Genomic DNA, 23500 nt, shown 5'->3' on the forward strand with positions numbered 1-23500 from the left:
ATTAATACACTTCAACTGTGAGATGAGAATCTGAATTAGCACCTCACAACTAAGAAGGTCCATGAGCATTAAAGGGAACTGGCTAAACCTGGAAGGACAGTTACAGATTTTCCTCTCCTTACCTGAGTATTCTAATTTGAAGAAATTTATGTAAAATATTACTGGTTGCAAAGCAGAAAAAGAAAACGCCAAGCATATTTTCCATTGATGGGCAGGAGTGGTCAGACATCATTTAATAACAGAAACTATTTTCAGTTAGCCATAACAGGTAATACAAAGAGGAATATTAAAAGTTTTGTTTATCTTAACTGATTTAATTATATCACCTAGTTAATATTATGCTTCTCGGTCTGAGCTTTCCTGATGTTTTCATAGATGCAAACAAGGGCAAAAATACCCCTTTGTGGATTTTGCCCTGAGGAGAAATATCTCCATAGGTTATTTCTATTAAGTCTTGTGTCTGGAAACTAATGGACATTCTGTCAGCTTTAAAACCACCCTTTCTGAAGTATCAAAATTGACATTTTTAATTTGTGCTTACAAGCTTTTCTCTTTAATATATTGCTGTTGAAGGAAGAAGAGGTTGGCATTGCATTTTAATCAATATTTCAGAATTTAGGTCTTTCAGCCTGAAGTGGGAAACAAGTTCAGCTCCCTCATCTCTCTCTATCTCTTGCTGATGATGATACACTCGATCTAAATAAAGGAGATGTCCACTGGACACAAGCAATGCCCTGTCTCCCTAATTGTGTCCTAAGTCAGGAGGTTAGAATTGTGCACTGACTCAATCACTACCAACTTGTGTCTCCCCACTCCTCTTCTGCCCTTACCAAAGTTAGTGATTTACAGACACTCAACACCAGCATTAAAATAGAAAGGTTAAATTCAAATCTCCTCTAAACCTGTTTCAGGTCAAGATTAGAAGTATGGTCTTTCACGTCCCAGATGTGTCCTAACTAACAGATGGGAAGGTAGTCAGCATCAGTACCTTCAGTATCTTTTACTTTAGTTTTGAGTTTATTTGTGTATTGGTCTTTTTGCAGTACTTGTTAATTTTACTGTACTGTAAACTGCTGATATTTCTCCTGGAACTGGAGTTTGCGGAGGCTACCTTAAAAATTTCTGTCAGAAGCAGCTTTTTGTACTCATTGTCCACGTGTGTGTGTGTGTGTGTGTATAGGTATAAAATCCAGCATAGTAAAGTGTCACTACAATTTATGGGACATCTCTTTGAAAGAAACTTGAGAAAGTGTGTATGGAGGGTATAGCTTCCAACCCTTCCTTTGGGTAAGTGTTTACTCAAGAGAAGTATTCTTTTCCTATTTCTTTTTGCAGAAAACTATTGGACTTTAGAATATTCTAGGACTGTACCATTCTGCTTTGTACTTGTTATGTGGAACTGCTTTCAGTCCTTGAAAATAACACATTTAGTACCTCCAGCCACATAAAATACTGTATTTTTTTCCTACATGTTAAGAGCTGCAGTGATCATCTTAACTTACCTAAACTTTTTATCAAGACTCACTTTTAGACCAATGAAGTATCCTCTTGACTGACAACAGGATTCCTCCTAAAACAGGGAGGTACTATTTTAATTTAAGAAAAAAATCTTTGAAGTAAAACAAGCAGAAATGGATGTGCCATTGGTTAGGTTCACAGAGCAGTCGCTGAAGTCAGCAGCAGTAAAGCACGTGCTTATGGTTAAGCACAGCAATGAGTTTTCACACTCAGGTGCAGAAGCCAGGTTTTTCCTGGAGCATCAGAGCTGAGTCCTGCAGTGCTGAGGGCCCTTAGGATGGGGTAGGAGAGAATCAGCTCTTGAGTCAGAAACTGACATCTGAGAGATCGTGAGGATCTTGAGACATCAACTGACCTGACTCTCATTCTCCCTACAGGACTACAGCACCGTCTAATGCTGACCTCAAGTCTCCCTCTCTCACCAGCGGCTTCCCAAGCCAGCACAGCTGGCACCTCCCCACATGTCTCTTCCTACCAGCCTGCCTCACCGCCTTAGCACAGCTGGCGCAGAGCAGGAAAGACCAAATCCCATGGGACCAAAGGGCGTGCTTGGGGGGAATTTCATAGATGTCATCTCAGGCAATTTCATTAGTGAAAATACGATGTCTCTACTTCTGAGGCAATTCAAGTTTTGCAAGCAGGTTGTCAAAAGCATTTCTACTTTAGTCTGTCTGTTTATAATGATTCTTACATTTTCTTTTAGCACTCTCTGTAGGAATCTTCTCTCACTATTACTATTAACAACAGCCAGGTCTGCAGAATTCATCCTGCAAAACTCTTGGGCCTTTTCCATGGAGACATATTCTTTGCTGATATAGTATAGTTTATCTTCATATACGACCCACCCATCTGCAGTGGTTTTATAGACTGGAAGATAAATAAGATAGCCTTAAATTCTGTATCTGTAGAACACAAAAGCTCATTTTAGAATACTGATTTTGATAAAAAATAAGCTGAATAAATGTACGCAAACACCTACCATATGTGTCAGTTGGTTCAGATTTTAATGGCACTCCTGCAAAACAAGAGAACAGAAGGCCTGACACGACTCCATAGTGTGTTTTATGATGTAGCTTGTGACTGACTGCAAGGAGCAGAGTGAGGAACAGAGCAAGGTTCTGCGCTCCTTTGCTATTGACTAGAAAGCAGGCTTAACCACACATTTCAGCCACATATTATGCAATATGTATGATCAGCTACTTATCACAAGCTGTGCTTCACATCAGCAAAGTCATGGCTTTGGCTGGATCACATTCCTGCATAGAGCAACGTAAGAGAAAATAGTTCTTCTAGTCTGTAAATTACAGTAGATTTATCTGAAACACTTTAAACTTTGGTTTTACAGCCCCTTTACTATCCATCAGTAGACAGTCCATAATCCTCCAGAGGGGTCTTCCTATCAAGAAAGAGAAAATTTCCACTGGATGTACTTTAGCTCTATCAAAAAATTCTCTCATTCCCAAATATTCATAAGCAGAAGGGAATATGACTATATATACACTGACTGTGAGATATTTCTGGTTTTGATAGAAAAAGAAATGACACTGCTTTGAACCATTGCTTTTCCAAAAGCAGCTGAATCCTGAATAATGTTGAAGGAGAACTTGGAGTACCACTAAATCTTTTGTATTTGGTTTTTAGCTTTACCTGTGTTAGTGTAAAAACCAGTATTGTAAGGAATTCACAACTCCTTACTTCCTACATTAAAAAATACAAGCAAACCCCTCTTAATATTCAAAAATTTGCAATCTATGGAACCTTCAGAAACACGTGGATTATTTATACATCCTAATTTACATGAAGAAATAAAACAATTTATTCTCATTATCCATCATTGCAAAATCCTGTCCTATATGATGTTACCTAATGCTTTTAACCTCCATTTGGGAAAAGTAGTTCTTCAAAATTTTGTGTCTCCAGCAACTTATATTAGAAAGCAACTATTTCTAAAGCTTTTAAGCTTCTTGCTTAAAGAGAAGAATAAATCTACCTTTTTTTATTTGACAAACCCAGTCAAGCTGTACTTCACAGACCGAAAGAAACCATCGTTTAGAATAAGTCCCTCCATTGAGTACGCCACAGAATTTGCGTCCATCTGAATTTCTTGGACTGTCACCCCAGTTTGTGTACCTAACCTATAGAAGAAATAATCTTTTTTACTCTTTTCATCTGTTTCAGTAGTTGTACTCCCCATTGGCAAACAGAAACGAACTGGTTTTGTCTGAAAGATTGTGTCTCTCACTAAAAAGAGGTGCAAATATAGGGAAAGCAGTAGGTATAAGAATTTTTACAGTGGGCCAATGATGCCAGTGATCAGGAGACCAGGCTATCTTGCTGTGAAGGGCTTTTCCTCTTGTTTGCACCTCAAGCCTTAGACACAGCCAGAACAGAAACAAGCAAATGGACTGTTTCTAATTAACTTCACCTAGCCATTCATTTCACCCCCATTCCACTCATGCTAATCGTGTGCAGACAAGGTAGTTTTCACTTCATCAGCTGTGACCTGCTTCAAAAATACATTGTCCAACAGCTGTCTGGTGGCAGTGACTGTATCGTGCATCAATTCAGGATTCACATCTTCCCTTCCCTGTGGTTAGTGAGGATGGGAGTGTGGCTTTTTGGAGGGAAGTCATGTCCTACAAACCTACTGGAGTTACCTCTGAAGAAGCTAATATCCAAATGGGAAGGGAGAACCATTCAATATAACCTGCTTAGGAATTTTAAAAAGTTCTTGATAAGATCACTTCCCAAAACTTTTATGGAAATCAATGTGTGACAGGATAAGAGGAAAGGTCCTTGCTTGGGTTAAAAAATAGGGAATAGAGAGTAGTAGTAAATGGGGAGTGGGTGTGTGTAGGTGGGTAATAACCAGTAGAATCATGCAAGAACATTTCACACATCTGTGGATATTTACATGAGCTGGAGAGATGACTGGATAAATTCATGGAAATAAAGATTACCAATCAAAGCTGCAGTTCTGAAGGACCCTGAGCCATCACTTACTGGGAGATGCAGGATTATACTGGGAAATATGCTTGCTGTTTGATTAGCTTTTAAGATGCTTCTGGCCACTGCCAGAGACAGGATACACGATCCAGTAAGATGAATTTTTATGTTCTGACATTTTGTGTTCTTATTATATTCTTGGAAAAGAAAATATTTTGGAGTACTGTTCAGAAGGCTACAGATTCTGATGAGATACAGATGGTTTCCACGTATTCAGATATGTTGCCCTGATTTTACTCATGATAATAAAGGTTAACAGCCATGTAAATGTTCACAGGATTAGTTTTTTCTTTGATGACGATAACAGTAAAAACCTGAAAAGTATGTGTACAAACCCCAAAACATCTTAAGCAAACAAATTTGGTGAAAACTTAAAATACTTACTGGAGAGCCATCACTCCAGGCAAATCCTTCATCTGGATTCAAGGAAAATATACCGAGCCAAACTTTTTGAAAGCTACAGCGAGTGGCACTAACAGAAATTACAAGGCAGAGCAGTGTGTAAGTATCAACACAAAAATACCATCCGGAAACACATCATTAAACTTTCTAGAGCACATTGTAAAGTGCAGTGAAGTTGTAATAATCACTCTGTTACCTTTGGTGAAGAACATACAGATGTGTATGTTCTTCATAGAAATATCTACTATTTCTGTGTTTCAGTGGCAATGGCTTATTTATCAGACTTGTTAGTAGTATTGATCCTGAATTTCCTCTATATTCTGTTTTCTTAGGAAAGGCCTTCACAGATTCAGAAAATTGTCTCAGCATTGACTGCTTCAAGGTGAGTCAAAAGTGAATATATTGGTCAAGTTTTCTACCCTACTAAAAATACCACCCCCTACAATTTCATGTATTTCTAAACTATATCTAGTAATCATGATACTGTTTTGGGGTTTTTTTTTTAATTTCCTGGATATAAACAACTGTTTTTTTCATTAAGCATTTAAAAGCATTCATGAGTAGATAAAATTTCAAAGTATCACAGTTTTTTTGGCTTTTGAAGAATCCATATGTTTCAGAAATCATCTAAGAGCATCCATAATAGTTCATATGAAACACCTCTTAAATCTGGTAAAATATACATCAGATACTCACTACGTTGCTCTTGTTAGTAACGGTATCTCCTCTTTCCTGTTAATGGTGACCAGATCCCCTCCTATATGTCTACAAAAATCTCGAGCTTCAAGCCATGATTTCTTTTTAACATTTGATCTGTGAAAACACTGTGAAGAAATTACTTTAAAAAATATTATATATGGTCTAATAAAATAAAAAAATCATAGCCTTGCTTATCCGTTAATGAGGTTTCATACAAGTCAAGTAAACGTCCATAGGAGAAATAGCATTAATTACCCTGTTCATAAAATTTTTGCACTAGAGTCCTCTAGCTAGTTAGCATAGTGGTGACAAAAAAGGGGAAGAAATTGCTAAAAAGGAATACAATTCTCTTTAACTTGTTCTACCTGGAGGAGGGCCCAGTCCACCTTCCAGATGAAAGGAGAATGGTTGTGGTGGAGAAGCAAGGTGGCCTGGAAGGAGTCTGAAGACACAGGCAAAAGAATGACCTGGTGGTGGTTTACAACTCTCTCTTTACATTTGCAATATGATGTCTAACATTTTGGTAGTTGAACAGAGAATAAGCACAAGTTTGACCAAAGCTAAAAAATGATTATTTGGATATAAAGGAGCCCAAGTAAATAGCATTCCAGCTGAGTTTGAAAGAAATGAAATCAATAACATAATAAAAATAGAAGGATTCATTAACTCTATAAAGTGGTAGGAAGTATTAACATCTCACACTTCGCACATTTCTATTCTGCCTGATCCCAAATCAATGTTTGCACATTACCCTTATTTCTTGTTCAAAGTCCTTTTGTATGCCTGCTCAGGCATAACTGAGTGTGCTTCAAATACAAGCTACTGTAGCTTTGCATCACAAACTCTCTAATAAATGTCCTTCATAAACACTGGTTTAATTAATATTTCATATGACTTCTTATGCTTTATTTTGGGAGGCAACGTGCTTATCTTAGCAAGGTCTGCTCTTAGGCATTGTGCTGCTTGTGGATATACTTCACTGTTTCTCTACTTTGTTCCCTGAACTCTCACACACCTCAGATAAATATGGGATCTTTGCACAACCTAGGGACCACAACTGATATAAAAATCCATGCTAACAGCCAAGTTTTGTTGCTTCTGCCATTTAATACAGCATTTTGACATTGTTCTCTCAATAATTTTGCAAATACAAAGTTACTTCTTGTTTCTTCTTGTTTCTCTTTTCTGTACGTCTTTCTAGGGACATATTTATGTTCCTCTTCCCTTTTCTGCTCCAATTCATTCAACCCCTGGGGTACAAACTTCCTCTTTTTCCTTCCTGTGTTTGTCTCCCTCCCCCTGTGTCCAGTCCCTTCAACCTCATCTTTCTTCCTTAATTTCTCCCCTCTTATGGATAATGCCCTGAGACATTTGGGTTTTTCTTCTTTTGCTATATTCCAGTCTCAGATACTGCAAAAGGAAGATGTCACTTCCTTTTTCTTTCTCCACTCCCCCCTCCCCTGTCTCCAACAAGCAGTTCAAAGCCTTTCTTATTCTAAGTATTTAGGCACTTACTTTAAAACAGTAACTACTGTAGTGGTTTGATACCCAACCTTCAGGGCACGTGGGGACCAGAGCAGTAGTTGGAATAGGTAGAGCTGTTGCACTCTCTGCCCGCTGCTTACAGATATATTTGTGCTTTGTCTTACAGTCAAGAACATCCCATAAACCAGCTGCAGTCCCAGTTCTCATGGCTATACATCCTGGATTACTTCCTTTATGAGAAACAAAAACCATGTTGGATATTTTATACAGTCTAAATTGTTTAATTCTTACTTAAAATCTGTGAGCACCGGCCATTCACTTCTTGCTGTATAATAACACTTGAATAGCAGAGTTACATTTTAGGTAGTTTTCACACTGGCAAAAAGTCATATTTTCTGTTTGAGGTCATGGTCAGTCTGGGATCCTCTTTTTTTTTATTTTGAATGTCCTGCGTAATTAATTCTATGGGTACAAAGTAAAGGTTTGGGTTGGGTTGGGGTTTTGGTTTTTTTTGTGTTTTGGTTTTGTTTTGGTTTTGTTTTTTTTTTTCTTTAGTGAAAATCTGTGTTTTCAAGACCTTACTCCTACTTACATTAACCCTGTTTTATATCAGGTAACATAACCTCAGTCACTAGTGATTTTCATATAGACGCGAACAAGACCCTTGGTGCATAGTTAGGGCAGGCATGCAAACCTCGACAGAGATGTGATGAAGCTTATCCTGTGATGTTTGCTGTAATATTTGCATACGCTCTCAGAAGGAACCAGAGGTGCATACGTCACACCAGATGAAGTCAAATGCACACAATGTCCTTATGCAATGGCTCGTTTGTGTTATTTCTTAATTTCCTAAGTATTCTTAACATTTTATTTGCTCTTTAATTCCTGTTGAGCACAGACCTGATGTTTAACAGACCTGTCTACTATGGTGCCATGAAATGGCTCCTGAAATGAAATGATCAGCTATAAGTCCATCATTTTATGTCAGTTCAAGACATATGTTTGTTCCTATGAGCATCACTATATCTGCAGCAAAGTTCAGCTGCCATTTTACTGATCATGCTCACTCTCTCCTTACTTACTCACTTGCTTTCCTGAGATCATCCTGTGTTTTCTCATAGGCACATCTATCACTAATTTAGTATCATGAACAAATCCTGTCACCTCAGTATTTCACCTTTTCCAGATTGTTTGTAAATATGTTGAACAGCATGGGCTTTGGCACAGATCATTATGGGACTCTGTTGGTGAACTCTTCCCCAGTGAAAAATAGGCCCCATAAAAATCCCTCCAGCTTCCATTCCTGCCTTTTGATCAAAATTTTTATTCATGTGGGAGATTTCCTGTGTCAAGTCAGATTAACTGAAAGTCTTTTGGTAATTGAGTTAGGCCACACTGACTAGATTTCCCTTATTCATATGCTTTTGGCTCGTGTGGGGAGCTCCAGGAGACCCGTGAGCATGCCCTCCCTTTACACAAGCAATTTTATAAATCTTTCCCACTAAGTCTTCTTTATTCTAGTCTTTATTGCAGATTCAGCTAATTTACCAATGACCCATTGGTCTGTACTTCCCCGCATCTCGCTGGAACCATTTTAAATGTTGGCACCAAATTTGTGGTTTTTCACCCCTTAGCTGTCAAGGCAGTTCTGACAGGTAGTTACACTTTAAAGTCAACATTTCACTTTATCTAACCTTTACAGTTCTTGGATGCTTTTGCAGCTGTGCTTAATACTGACTTGCTATTCTTCAGGTCATCTATTTGTCCTGTAATCTATTCTCCTGATGTTTCAGCTTGAAATAGAATCTCTAATCATACCCTCACAAGGAAACCTTCCAGCACAGAAAGCCCATTTTCTTCCTCAGTGAATACAGATGCAAGGAAACTGATTTTTCTTCACTGTTCCAGACTGATCTCTGAGTGCTCCCTTTATACTCTGATCATCTGCTGGCACCATAGACTCCCTGCAAGCTTTTTTCTCGTGGCATTTACAGAAGTTTTATTATCCTATGTCTTTTGCAATGATCACTAGGAGGGATGTAGTATGTCTTGGGGAGAGCAGATTCTCGTGGTATTTTGAAATCTTGTTTTTTGTTATTCTGTACAGTGTGCTCCCATGAATGCAGTTTTCTTAGCATCACAATTAAAATAAATAATGGTATGGTCATTTCTGATACTGTGATTTTGTAATTCTAGCTTAGAATCCTTATTACAGTTGCTTTATTTCAGACTCTTCCCCTAAGCTAACTTTACCACTAGAGGAATGAGTGTGGCATAATCTCAGGCACTGCCTGTAACTCCTCTTCATCTCTTTGTGAGGATGAGCCAAAAGGCTAATCTTACACGTAAATATATCAGATATCCTAATACAAAACTGCAGTTCAGATTGTTCCCTTTGAAATTAAAAGATGGGGCTTGAGAACTGCCAGTTCTTGTAAAATATACTGAAACCGTAAAGCATAAAATTCAGAGAGCGTTGCCAACGCAAACCCAAATAGGGACCATGACCTCAGAGAGTTCCTACAATCCGCTGTCACAGCACATACCAGGCATTGCTGCATCCCAGTGCGTGAAGGAGATGGCTTCACCATTGGCCCATCTGAAAGTGCCTGGGTCGTCCACATCAGAGAGACCAAGCCAAAAATATTTCTCAGGCCTCAGCCCGACAAGGCTAGTCAGATAGGCTTGTTCATACCTGTAAAGTGATCATAAAGACACAAGTGAAAACGAAGTAATTTATCCAAATATTGCTTCTCTAATCTGATGATTAATCCTTTTCTCCTTTTTTCCTTGCTTCAAACTGGGGGAAAGGACCTTAAGATAGGATTCTGACTCTATAAATCAACAAACAAAAGCAAGACTTTTTCGTTGTTTAACTAGAGACCTCACCTCTAACTTAGATAATTTGCTGTTTGACACTGTGTTACAATTGTAGTTCCAGGATATGTCAGAACATACAACCTCTACCCATTTAAAAGCCAAGGAAAAGTCATTACCATACCTACTTTCAACTGTGGCTAAGTAACCTTTTTCTCCTTCACAAGTGGTGTTTGCTTCTGAAAATGTTGCTGGAACATGTCCAATAAAATAGCAGTAGGCCCCATATCTTCTCCAGCCCTGTAACATGATTTTACAATTTCCATATGATTTTTAAATAATTGTGATATTCTGTATTAAGTGAGCTGTACCATTTCAAAAAGAATCAAGCACAATAATCATTAATATTATGAATTAGAGCCTTTTGCAGCGCAATCACAGATTCCTTCCAAGTGGTTTCTGTAAATGGCTTTCTAAAGTTCAAAGTAACTGAGAGAGAGAGAAACTTCATAATAAATAAAAACAAAAATAATCCATACAAAAAATAATATAAATAATTCAAACAATTCTAGGTGATTCTCAGACAAGGTACTTATTTGATCTGGGAAAATTATATTCTATCCTTATATACTTACTGTTTTGCAACCTGCATCAGTAATTTCCTTTTCTCCAGCTATTCGTGGTATAGCTTTTCTTTTACAAATGTAGCCAGCTTTCTTCTCACAGATATAGTCTGCCCAATAGCCATCCTGTGGCAGGAAAAAGAATGAAATAACAATGAGATGAAAATGAATAATCTAAAGAAAATGAATAATTTCTTTCCTTATAATGAAAACTATTCATTTTCTTTCTCCTTTCATTTTGAAACAGAAATATTTTTTTTTCCTTATCCAATTCCCCTAGTTGATAACAAAAATAGATCTGCTCACATTCAGTGAAATAGAAGGCTGGGCTACAGTAGCACTGCTATAGCTGGTAGTGATAAGAAGGGATGAGGATGCAGGGGGCTGGTCCCCAACCTGTTCTGCAGGCCCTGCACAGGCAGTTGTGCCATGGAGGGGTGGGCAAACAAGCAGGCACAGAGGAGGCAGCAGGGATCCCCAAATGCCACCATTATCACCAGAGGAAAAGGAGCAGGAGAATGTACTCAAACTGCATTCAGAGACCTGTTCTATAGCCCTAATAACTTCATTGGTGTCTTTCAGATGAATTTAAAGAGAGAATTTAATCAGTATGATGCAGTAGTACTTTCATTTTATTTTTTCTTTTTTCCTAAATGAAAGGTCATATTTAATCCTACCCTTTGTCCCCACATCAAGATAGACATTGTTGTCTATCTTGACTTCAGTAAGGCATTCGACACTCTCTCCTGTAGCCTCCTCACAGGCAAGCTAAGGAAGTGTGGGTTATATGAGAAGGCAGTGAGGTGGACAGAGAACTGGCTCAACAACAGAACTCAGAGGGTCGTGATCAACAGAGCACAGTCTGGATGGAGACCTGTCACTAGTGGTGTTCCCCAGGGGTCTGTGCTGGGTCCAGCCCTGTTCAACATATTCATTAATGACCTGGATGGTGGGATAAAGTTTAACCTCAGCAAGTTTGCTGATAATACCAAGCTGGGAGGAGTGGCTGATACACCAGAAGGCTGTGCTGCCATCCAGCGAGACCTGGACAGGCTGGAGAGCTGGGCCGAGGGGAACCTCAGGAAATTCAACAACAGCAAGTGCAAGGTCCTGCACCTGGGAAGGAACAACTCCAGGCACCAGTACAGGCTGGGGGCTGAACTACTGGAAAGCAGCTCTGTTGAGAAGGACCTGGGAGTGCTGGTGGACAGCAAGCTGACCCTGAGCCAGCAGTGTGCCCTTGTGGCCAAGAAGGCCAACGGTACCCTGGGCTGCATTAAAAGGATTGTGGCCAGCAGGTTGAGGGAGGTTATCCTCCCCCTCTACTTCACCCTAGTGAGGCCACATCTGGAGTACTGTGTCCAGTTTTGGACCCCCCAGTTTAAGAAGGACGCGGAACTGCTTGAGCAAGTCCAGCAGAGAGCTATCAAGATGATCAGGGGACTGGAGCATCTCCCATATGAGGAAAGGCTGAGAGACCTGGGTTTGTTTAGCCTGGAGAAGAGAAGACTGGGGAGGGGGGAGATGTCATCAGTGCTTATAAATATCTAAAGGGTGGTGTCAAGAGGATGGGTCTGGACTCTTTTCAGTAGTCCCCAATGACAGGGCAAGGGGCAATGGGCACAAGTTGAAACACAGGAAGTTCCACCTCAATATGGGAAAAAAGGTCTTCCCTGTGAGGGTGCCAGAGCAGTGGAACAGGCTGCCCAGGGAGCCTGTGGAGTCTCCTTCCCTGGAGACATTCAAAACCCACCTGGATGCATTCCTGTGCCCCCTGCTCTAGGTGTGCCTGCTCAAGCGGAAGGGTTGGACAAGATGATCTCCAGAGGTCCCTCCCAACTCCTGTGATTCTGTGATCCCTTTTTCTGGCCCTAGCCAGTTGCTGAAATAGCAGGGCACATTATTCTCTTTGGAAGTTATTTTGCTTTAATGTTGAAACTATGTATTGAATAATGTTACCTGGCCTTTGATCAGTACACAATCTTCTGGCCTGTTGTTTGTGGTGGATGGCTCTCCCAGGTGCCATTTTGTGTATGTCACTGGCATACCATCACTCCATTCAAAATACATTTGAACCTTACGATCATTCAGCCCAATCCATAGCTTGTCTGTTGGCTCTAAAACATGGAAACATAGAACTAGAAAAGACTTTTTATGCCCCTGTATCCTTTTCACAGCACCCTCAAGCTCTAGAACATATAATACCTTTCATAAATTTATGAAACATAAAATCATTTGGGTTTTGCATGATCATTTTACAAATTAATATTTTCATATAGATATTGGAATAAAGACAGTATGCTTTGGAAAATTAAGCTATAGTGAAATCCCTGCACTAGATAAAAAAATTTTACTTCTCTTCCTCAAAGCAGTGGGGGAAGAGTAAATTACCAGCCTAATGCTAATACACTATGGTGGTATGATAGAACTGTGTGAATAGTTTCTTTTTAGGTTCTGTTGCACTGGTCAGATTTTAAAATACTGTTTTTATGTAACTTGAAGTGTGAATGTTTTAAGCTTCTTTCAACAAAATGAAAAAAGCAGAGAAACCCCCTAAGCCCATCCCCCCCAAGCCCTAGAACAATTGTTTAGGAAATAAGTAAAATCAGAGTTTCGAAAACATCCAAAACTCAGCAGGAAAAGGCTGTCAACAACCAGACCTAACTTTGAGGCTGGCCCTGCTCCAAGCTGAGGTTGGACCAGGTTACCTCCAAGGTGCCTTCTGGCCTAAACCAGTGTATGATCGTATGGTTTTAGTCATTCTTAATGAAATAAAAGAAAGCAAGGAAAATGAAAGATAAATTTAGGAAGTGTTCACAAAAAATGAGAAAAAGAGAGAAGAAAAGAAAGAGAGAGAAAGGGAGAGGGAAGGGGAGAAAGAAAAGCATATTCACAATTTATTCAGTAGTCACTAAACTGGGGTATGATACCAGAATCAAAAAGTATAAGAAACCAGAAATATCTCCCTGTATGGTCAGACACAAAGCAGACAAATTACCTTTTCTGAAGAAAAAATTTTTTCTGTCTTGAATATCTTTCACTTTTTCAAAAGTTCATTAAGGCTTTTACTACTTCTAAGCATGACAAAAAAGCAAAGAGTTAACAGGGGCAAAAAGTAGCATCACTTCTACAGACTCTCCACATTTCTGCCAGGGGTATTAAAAAGGCCATGGTGAGACCATGCTGACATGTTAGATCCCATGACCTAAGCAGGACTCTTCAGGCAGCCCAGGCAATTCCACAGTTTGCTGCCTGGAAACTACGTTGGCTAGTTTTGCTGATCTTTTCCACCTGGCAGTGTAGAGACCAAAACTTTTCTCTAGTAGGTTTCTTCCATCACTTCTGCAGAGACCTGTGAGCTTGTTAATCTGGGTGCTGGTTGACCACAAGACGTGGAGAATGACTTAGATCCTCACTGTAAGTTCTCCACATGCACCGAAAGCAATACAAATATGTTGTTTTCCTAGAAAAAGCATGCTTTAAAAGTGGAAGTTATATTTCATAACTCTTTCACTAAGAAAGCTTCTCAATGGGATAACTGATGTCCCTCTACCCTCATGCAAAGCAAAGCGCAAGTCAAGACAGTTGTGTAAGTCTACAAGTTGCAGCACAGAAGGTGTCCTCCATTCTGAAGCAGAAAGGAAAGCCCTGCAGCAGCCTCATGCCACTGGACCTCTGGCTCCTTGTATGTCTTTGGCTGCAGTGTTTCATATTAATACAATTGCTACATCTCAGTTCAGCTAGCCGGTCCTTCTTATATGCAGAAAAAGGCAAAAGCCCCTGCAGGAAACACTTACTGTACCCAAGCTGAGACACCATAAAGCTGTGCTCCTCAAGGCTTTGGATGCTGGCCAGGTGACTCCCTTCCTTCTGACAAGAGGTCAAAGCTTCTTCCCATCCTTTGGTCTCCCTGAATATCTTGTAACAGTGATGTATATACAGTACCCATTCATCTGGGCAAAAAACAGTCCCTATGTCACCTGGGAACAAATATCAATGTTTGAGAGGAGTTCAAATGCCATGAAAGGGACATGACAATGAAAATATTTTCACTTATTCTGTGCAAAAGTTCTAAACTAAGAATTTTCTTTGGAAATTTTCATTATGAGGAAGCGATGGACACAAACCATAGTAAACATAAATATGATTCTAAATCTGGCCTTTTTGAGCTTGGAAAAGGAAAGCTGTTTAGTACACATATTATTTAAATTTTAAGGTTCTTATATAGTCAAATGTCTGTAACAAATACATTAATGTATTAATTTTAACAGCTTCTGTATTACTTTGTACTTATTTGTCAGATAAGAGAAATAAGAAATTATCTGCACCTAACAGAATGCTTATGAGTTTTTAAAAGATTAAGTATATTGATAGAGTAAATGTCATCTAGACAGATTTACAACTCAATATATACATAGGGAAACACCAACGGGGAAATCTTTATACGCTTGAAATATCTTTTATCTTTGTAGTGTGTCCATCTTTTTTCTTTTTGCTTATTTTTACTAACATTCCTCTTTTGAAAAATAATTTTTGGTTTGTTCTCCCTTTTCATGCTCACTAGCATGTGTAGTCAAAGGGGAGACCTGACTACTAATACATGGACAGACGGGACAAGCTGGACATTCTTTGCTTTTACCCGTTTCATTCTGTGTGTTGTGAGACTGGAGACCAGCCTAGAAAGGGTGCAATGGTTGCACAAAGCAAACCAGATAAACAAGACATAATTTCTATTTCTAATAAAATTCTCCTGTTCATCTTTGCCAATGTGAATGCCAAGCAATTCAGATAACAGCTTCTACTTTTAATTTTCAGCATATGTCAACATACCTGACAGAACCAAGGTAAAGTTTCTTTTCTTACAAATGTAACCGAGTTTCTGATCGCATTCCCAATTTTGCCATTTAGCTTTTGTTTCAGGATTCAAAACCACACAGAGTTTTCCAGATTCTGGAGAGGGGCTTCCTTTGGGAAAGGTACAGAAAAAAGAAAAGTGACATTTTCTCAGAGGTAAATAGAACTCTAAGATCTAAAACGCACAGTGGAAATCCCTCCTGGCTGACGTGAAAGCCCCAAAGATCATCCTTCCCAGCTTTGGCAAGAACTGAAGTAGGTCTGTGGTAGTGGGAATGTATGAAATGTAGTATTATTTAGGTGGATATGAACGTGTAACCCCCTCATTGTTTTGGTGCTAGAGACAAGAAATGGAAGACTATGTTTTTTGTGAAAGACAGTATTGCTTTCAGAGCTAAAATATATTTGCAATCCGTAGAAGTTTCTGGCTTATATTGATATAGAAAAAAAGCTTTTTCTAAAGCTAAAGCAAGAAAAGCTAAAATATCTCATGGCATATCTATCTGATAATAAAATTTAAAGCAGTATTTGAGGTATGGATATTTTTTTTTGGAAATACAGAATCAAACAAAGTCACAGCTACCTGGAGCCCAGTTTAAGTACTGGAAAGGGCTGCCTCCAATCCACTCCCATCCACTCCTCAAGTCCAGTCTGTTGAGTCCGATCCACAGTGCAGAATCTGTACCTTCTGTTAACTCTAAGTAATCAAAAGATAAATGAATTTATAAATCACTTTTTTAACAGCAATAGTCACCAATAATGTCTCTAGGAAGAGTTACAATTCTTAAAGAACTAACTACAAATATCTTTAGATACTGAGATACCTAATAAATTGAAATATGTTGAAGTTTTAATTACTGTAAAAAGCAAACAAGCAAAAAACCGCCTCTCTTGTTCTATCACCTAATGCAAAATGAGCACAGATGAGATGCCACAGAGTATATCCAAAATAAAAGTGTTTGTGTAAAACAGGCTAAATTCTGTACAAGGTTGGATTTATTTAAGTAGAAATATTGGTACAATGTAAGTATAAACAACAATAATAAAGCTTTTAGAAGTTAAATTCCTCATTAAAAATAACAAGAGAGAGTTTCTTCCATACCATTCCTCCCGCAATACATGGGTAGGTGAAGCCACAATTTGGGATCTATGAATAACTGATAGTTTTCGGTTTGTGGAAAGAAAAAAACAGATGTCAAACTGCGTTTAACACAAAACATGTCCTTATTTTGGCACAAAGATAACTCTTTTTTCTTATTGTCAATTTTTTTTAAAGGTTCCTTTTGACCAAAAACGAAACATTCATTTACTTTTCAGAATTTTTTTTCCCTTAAAAAAAAAAAAAAACACAATGAAGTTTTAATACCAGATAACATTTTTAGACAGATAGTCAAACTGTTACACTTACAGGATGCTGGAATACTTTGAATTCTGTTTAAACCTGGTAGTGATTTTGATATGAACTTGCAAATTCTAAAAGATTTCATTTACTTATGCATACTTAGGCCCACAGTCATTAACCAAAATCATACTAAACAGTCCTTAACTGTGATGACGGACTGAACAAATCCTGAATGTAAGTCAGGGTTTGCATTACTAGCTTACCTTCAAGGTATGTTTGTTCATGAATGTCTGTGATACTCAATAATTCTGCATTTTGCTGCTGACAGCTCTTCCTGGCTTGGTGCCACGTGAGAGCCGATTCAGAGTTTATCTGGTAGTCGACATTTGTTAACAGGTCTGTAGTCCAGGTGGTGTCTTTATCTGTGGAGAAAGTTATTTTGGAAGTGACAGTAACTCACCCACATGAAAAAGAGGTTGCAGGTTATACATGGCATTCTCATTAAATGTCATCTGCACTGTTCTTTCAAAAGCACTGAAAATGTTACGAGCAGGATGGGGAAGGACAAAGTTAAGGCCTGCAAACTGACAGATAGAGCTGGCAAATATTGCCTCCTGTTCCACGAAGATATGCAATTCAAGAGTTACTTCAAGGGACGTGACTGCATAGGAAAATATACTGCATGGAGACCTGTGGCAGAAATCCTGGGTGAAATCTATAAAAAGATATGCAACATCTCCTCCTTCCCTTTCCGGACAGCAGTTCCCACCTAGAGCTGTGAGAACCAGCTCTAGACCTGAACTTAGCATCAAAACTGTTCTTAGATAAATCCCCCCTAGAAAAGAGCTTCTGGACGTGCCTGGCACACAGCTGCACACCCCAGGCACTGCAATGGTGCTGAGCTGCATTGTGCTCCTCTTCCAATTACCTTTGCGTCTTTGGTCTGCTAAAGATCTATACATGCTTAACCCAGCGCAATACAAAATTGAATCAGATACTTGATTATTCCCAAAAGTCAGTTTGAAGTTGAATTAAAAAAAGAACTGAGATCTGGGACTAGCTTTCAAAAGCTTTGAAATCATTCATTGACCATATGTCACATGCCTTTGGGGCTCAGTGTCGTAAGTATCTTTTTAGGGACCTGGAAAGCATATTTGACTGTGGATTTCAAACATGCCAAAAGCACATTTTGGATCAACTGGAATAAATGGGCATTTTAATAATAAAAGATGTAATGATGAACAGGAGCAATGGAGAGGAGTATAGGGGAAAGATGAGAAGTGTCAGGAGGATTCTTCAATGCCTTGAATGCAAAGCTCCCCTGCCAAGAACAAGGCCACAAAGGGAGATGGAGGGGGAAGTGACCACAGAAATGGAAGACAGTTTTCAGAAAGTGATTGAAGTTGTACAAAAATGCCAGCAATGGAAGGCAGTTGTCTGAAGGGGTGGAAGGACTGTTTCCCAGTCAATGTGAATTGGTCTTAAAAGCATGTGGAAAGTTTCCTTTTATCCATAAGTAAAAAAATATTCACATGAGAATCATGCAGACTGAAATGTTAACTTCATCATTATTCTTCCTACAGCACTCATCTTTGTGCCCACATCCATCGCAATGGGGGTCTTCAGAGAAGGGTTGTACAACGGTGACAGCACACATCCTGGCTGGGAAACAGCGAGGAGCTCGAAATTATCATGCTGCTCAGAAACACCCCCACAGTTAGTGGGAAGTGCATGCTGTTTTACTCTTCAATCACACTTTTCTCCACATTTTTATGCAACGTGTTATTTCCTTGCATAGAGAGCTGCAGGTTGTGGCAAAACATTATATACTAAAATACACTCATGTAAACTATGCGTTATTATAAAGATAGTCATATTCTGCTAGTGCTGGTTTGCCAATACCACACTGAGGGGGACTGCGTGGGAACAGGTGATTTACCTTTTGATGGGCAAAATCCATACCGCTGGTCTGTGTCATAGTCTGCAGTGGTTGCACACCAGAGCCAGCCATCTGACCGGCCGGCGCCTGTGCACTCGGCGTACCATTGCTTATTGTACATGAAAGGGAATACACAAGGCGCCCCGAAAGCATTTCCTAGCAGTGTAAAGGTCTCTGAGGAGACAAAATGAGGAAGATGGTATGGAAAATAATAAATGAATGTAAACTGTGAAAAATGTGAAGCCTATGCTAATGGCTGAATTGCATCTCAGAATGCTTTCCATGTTACCTTTCCCATAACCATAACAAAATTCATTTCAACACGTTTTGGACTTAAGCTGCTGCCATATGTTTTAGAGCAGTGCTATTCTGATGTAAAGTAATATTTCATAGATGAGGTCTACAACTAGTTTTTTGTTCTGAACAAGATGCTTTTACAAACTTAGTGAGGTTCTGGAGCTCTACCCTAGGATACTACCATTTTAAACAACGTTAACATTTATATAAAATGTGCAAGGAAAGGAAATAATATTTAGAAGTCCTACTTCCTGGAAAAAGTAAACATCAGCCTAGACAATCCATCTCTGTTTTTATTCCAGTGATCATTTAATTATCTTACATATATTGGAGCAGCTCCCACATGCAAGGCACAGAGTTTAATACTTCAGATATCCTTTGAGCTGGTTTTTAGAACATTCATTCTGGATGTGGGAAAGCCATTCAGAACAATCAGACTTCAGCTAATCACAAAGGGTAATTGCATGGGTAGTTATAATTATTCCATGAGCATCCTCATCTACTGAGTCACAAAAGCCGCACTTCCTCCACCTAGACTGATACTTCCAGCTCTTTCTCAGCTCACCCATATTGTGTTTCTTTGTTGAGGATGTAATTTCATTTCCATGCTGCTGTATAAGAAACTTACAGTGTTATATTCTCTATTAACAATGTAGCAACATAGTATGGTGAGCAATAGTGACTTTAGAGAATACTTATATATTATGTATTAGTATATACACATGTACTTACTTTTATACCATATATATTTAGGGAATAGAGTATACATAATACTCATAGTACTTGTAACACTAATGTACTATAATACCTACACTAAAACAGTGTGTATATTATATAATATATAAATATATATTATATTTATATAATACACATTTGACCATGAATTTGACAATAAATTCAAGGCTAACTCTGTCAGTGTACTGATTTTCTAAAACTCTGATGGTCACTGAAGGAATCAGAATAGTCAAAGCCAAAGATCCAAAACACTCTAATACTCACAAAGAAATTAGTGCAAAGTATGAAAGAATCAATTTTCTGTACCTTCGTATCCCCGTGAACATAAAACATCCATGGAGCCATAGATCTTCCACTTATTCTTTGCACTCAGCCCCTTTTTTAACAAAACATTATCAAGTTCTTCATTGCCAGGGCTGAAAAAAGAATCTTCTCCTTGGATTGCAAGGAAGCTTTCATTTCTGCATTCCCACCACTGGAGCTCACTTGTTTGATTACATGGATACAGGGCGATCACAGCCTGATCCTCCTTTGATGGCACCCCCAGGCATAGGTTCAGTCTCACACTCATAAGCTGATGATCAGTGATCCACCTGAACTTTTGTGATTCATTGTCTTGATGGCAAGCAGCAGTTCTGACTGACTGCGGGACAGATGCCTGAAGACAGAGCTTGTTGACTTTATTATAGATTAAAAATATTTCAGTGTCTGCAGAACAAAACAATACATAGTAATTGGTTAATACGGAATATATGTATAGCAGATACATGACATAATTCTGCTTCCAGTTCACATAACCTAGGAGTCACTGCATTTGTATTAGATAAAAACATGATATTTTTAAACAAAGTCCAGTGCATCATCAATTTTACTGATTAAAAAGCAATAAGGTAAACAATAGGATATGTATTTCATTATTATGTCACCATACTTGGAATAACAGCAGTCGGCAGCATCAGTGGGGCTGAGCACACCCTGTTGCCCTGATTTACACCAGTCACATGAATTCCCTCAACCACACTGTTATTACCGTTACCCTGTTTCCATCTATCCTCAGATGCATGGCCTTGTAGACCTCTGACTTCCTCAAACTTTGCTCACCCTGACAGATCTTACAGGTGTGGGGTCATAGCTGTCTTTGCTGAGCCATTTGTCTCCCTACTCCTGAATCAACATTTCTTTTCCTTTTTGTTGTATAAATGTGGGTGAACACCTCCAGGGCTCACAGGGAGTACTCTGGGCTCGTTGGCCCTGCTGACCTACAAGACCTGCAGTATCTGCTATGAGCCACTGCAGTGTAAAGCTAGGAATGACATTGGGAAGCCAATGACAGTCTAAGAAAGTAAGAAGGACAGGGTAGTAGTGGCATATGACCACCACTAGGAAATGTAGAAAGGCTAGTGGAAGTTAGAAGGTCCACCTGTAGCAGAAATTGGGTCCTTAGCTTTCCAGGTAGTTTCTCTGATTATGTCTACAGTGTTGGCTTTAATGTAAAGTAGAAGTAGCTGAGCTAATTTCAGTCCTACAGTGAGTTTTTCAGTAGCAATAGTGAATCATGCCTAGGAGTTTGCTCTGCTGCTTTGTGGTGTACCTTGTGACCTACCTGGTGGTATTTCCCTCCAAAGCTTATGGGATTCATAACCAGTTTTGGTCCCTGATATATGTCTTGACAGCTGAGCATCATATTGAGTTAAAATATATTTAAAAAGCTAAAGATATTTCATTAAAAAGCCTTCAAAAGTTGAAATCAATTTAGCTGATAATATACAGTACACTGAAAATAATTATTCTGGCCTACAGTAATACCATGGGCTGCCAAAAAACCCACCACATACTCTGAAGTAATCCTTAATAGTTTTACTCAGGAGTTACAAAGCTAAAAGGATTTAACCTTGGACATTCAGGTCTCCAGAAGTCATCTGTTTAATACCCACAGTAGAAGTGCAGATAGAAGGGTGGCAGTAATATTGTCACTGCAATTCTACAATAATTTTCTGAAACTTAACCCAACTTTATTTCACAAAAATTTTATTTCATCTGCTTTATCAATGCTAGTGAATTCAGTGAGTTTGTTCAAAAGAGTGAATGAAAATAATCCTGGATTGCACAGCTATCATCTGCAAATGCCCTACAAATAATACCACATTTCACCACTCCTGAAGCTTTTCCTGCCTGATTTTGCTAACAATTACCCAGACATGAACAGCTTAAAATACAGAATACAGAAGTAAAGAAGAAAAAAAAAATATTTAAACATATCTTATTATTTTCTTAGGTCTGATCTTCAAGGGTTATTGAAATTATAATGCCACTATATGTGAAAAAAGCCGTTAAGAATTCAGTCTTTGCTCACTTTTCTGTTAGATCCTGCCCTTGCCTCTTGCTTGCCATTAAGTGGCTCCCCAACTGCATGTCCCAAAGTAATAATGTGCATATAGGCACTGCCAAAGAACCATAAATCACCCAGAAATGCCAGAGGACATGGAAGCACTTTCACAGACACCTTTACAGGAGGCAAGTGGGAGGCACTTACCTGCCAGTTGCAAAGCACTGCGAACAAGAGAAAGAACAAGCAAGAACCTCGAGAACATAACAGTAAATGCTGTTTTCTCTTCTTCCCTTCACCAAAAGCTGGATGATGAGAGTTGCTGGCAATAAAGTTCTGCTGAAGGAAAGGACAGTGACTGGTCCTCCTCACTTTCAAAGGCTGGATGGTTGGATAGCAAGCTTTGAGAGCTAAATAAGGAAATACTCTGTCACATGCCACAGTTCAAAAAACAAAACCACACAGCACAAATTTTGCTTTCAAAAAAGAATGACTTCTCACTGAGGGCAAACCATGCTGCCTTCGGAAAGCAGGTGATACACAGAAGGTTATATCTCAATACTTTCTTGCTGTCTCTTCTGAAGAGGCACCTGGGAAGCTCATGGAATCAAATCAACAGTAAAAAGCAAAGGCAGAAATTCAGCCTAGCTTTTATATCTTACAGCTTAATTATACAGTGAAAAAATACCATCAGGAAAACATGTCAGTCTCATACTTTCATGTGTGAGATGAGACAGGATTAAATTTTAGAGGATTTAAGTGAAATTCACTCTGCAGGACATTATAAAAAATTCTTTCCTTCTAAATCACAGTAGATTTTTACCATGGAAATGTTTTATTTTGTTTAGAAAAGCTGCTAAATGGAAAAAACAATTTGTGGTGTGAAAATATTATTTGAAGTGTAGTAACATATTTGTTCAGCACCTGTAGTAAAAATGTGACATCAAGGAAACTTGCCATCATCTCCTGTTGGCTTCCAAAATGATTGTATTTCCTAAGTACAGGATTTGTTCCTACTTGGCAGTTCAGCAGAAAGCCAATGCAAGAAAAAGAGTTAATTCCCTGAGAAAGACTACAAGATTAAAATAAAAAGGAGAAATTGAATTGTGAAATAAGAAATTACAAAGAAACGGTAGGTACAAGTGTTAGGAAAGTACAGGCTATGTTAACTGAATTTTGTTTTTCAGATGATGACAAAATATACTAACAGCAATTATAAAGTCAACAGCTATTTCTGGAAAAGAATTTTCTAGATTATTTTTTTTTTTAAACATAAGTCTCTTAATCAGCTGCCAAGACCTTGCCTAGAAAGAGCAAAATTGTTCTTAGGCCTGAAGCTGACTGCCAGCATTTCCTTACAGCATGTGGCCTGTTTATATAAAAGATACATTGTCATTTATGTTGTCAGGAGTTCTAACAGCCTTGTTTTATTCTGGAGCTCGTACGACACAAGACCA

General features: G+C 38.7%; 1 protein-coding gene across 2 annotated transcripts in view; it reads right to left on the minus strand.

Moving 5' to 3' along the window:
* Nucleotides 1-22419, minus strand: part of LOC142052499 (macrophage mannose receptor 1-like) — a 36381-nt gene extending 13962 nt beyond the window's left edge. The window contains exons 1-18 of one of the 2 annotated variants that reach the window (XM_075082693.1): nt 22251-22419; nt 20024-20425; nt 18686-18859; nt 17010-17168; nt 15988-16101; nt 15381-15515; nt 14348-14530; nt 12510-12667; nt 10563-10676; nt 10112-10227; nt 9657-9805; nt 7141-7340; nt 5623-5750; nt 4909-4996; nt 3509-3653; nt 2498-2533; nt 2210-2385; nt 1503-1570 (exon numbers count right to left, since the gene is read on the minus strand). In XM_075082693.1, coding sequence (XP_074938794.1) covers nt 1503-1570; nt 2210-2385; nt 2498-2533; nt 3509-3653; nt 4909-4996; nt 5623-5750; nt 7141-7340; nt 9657-9805; nt 10112-10227; nt 10563-10676; nt 12510-12667; nt 14348-14530; nt 15381-15515; nt 15988-16101; nt 17010-17168; nt 18686-18859; nt 20024-20425; nt 22251-22308 — 2603 coding nt within the window. In that variant the 5' untranslated portion in view covers nt 22309-22419. Of the gene's footprint in view, nt 1-1502; nt 1571-2209; nt 2386-2497; nt 2534-3508; nt 3654-4908; nt 4997-5622; nt 5751-7140; nt 7341-9656; nt 9806-10111; nt 10228-10562; nt 10677-12509; nt 12668-14347; nt 14531-15380; nt 15516-15987; nt 16102-17009; nt 17169-18685; nt 18860-20023; nt 20487-22250 lie in introns of those variants that run through there. The other variant, XM_075082692.1, reaches the window with a different exon arrangement.
* Between the last annotated feature and the right edge of the window lie 1081 nt (nt 22420-23500).

This window comes from Phalacrocorax aristotelis, chromosome 2, assembly GCF_949628215.1.
Source record: "Phalacrocorax aristotelis chromosome 2, bGulAri2.1, whole genome shotgun sequence".
Classification (NCBI taxonomy): Eukaryota; Metazoa; Chordata; class Aves; order Suliformes; family Phalacrocoracidae; genus Phalacrocorax; species Phalacrocorax aristotelis.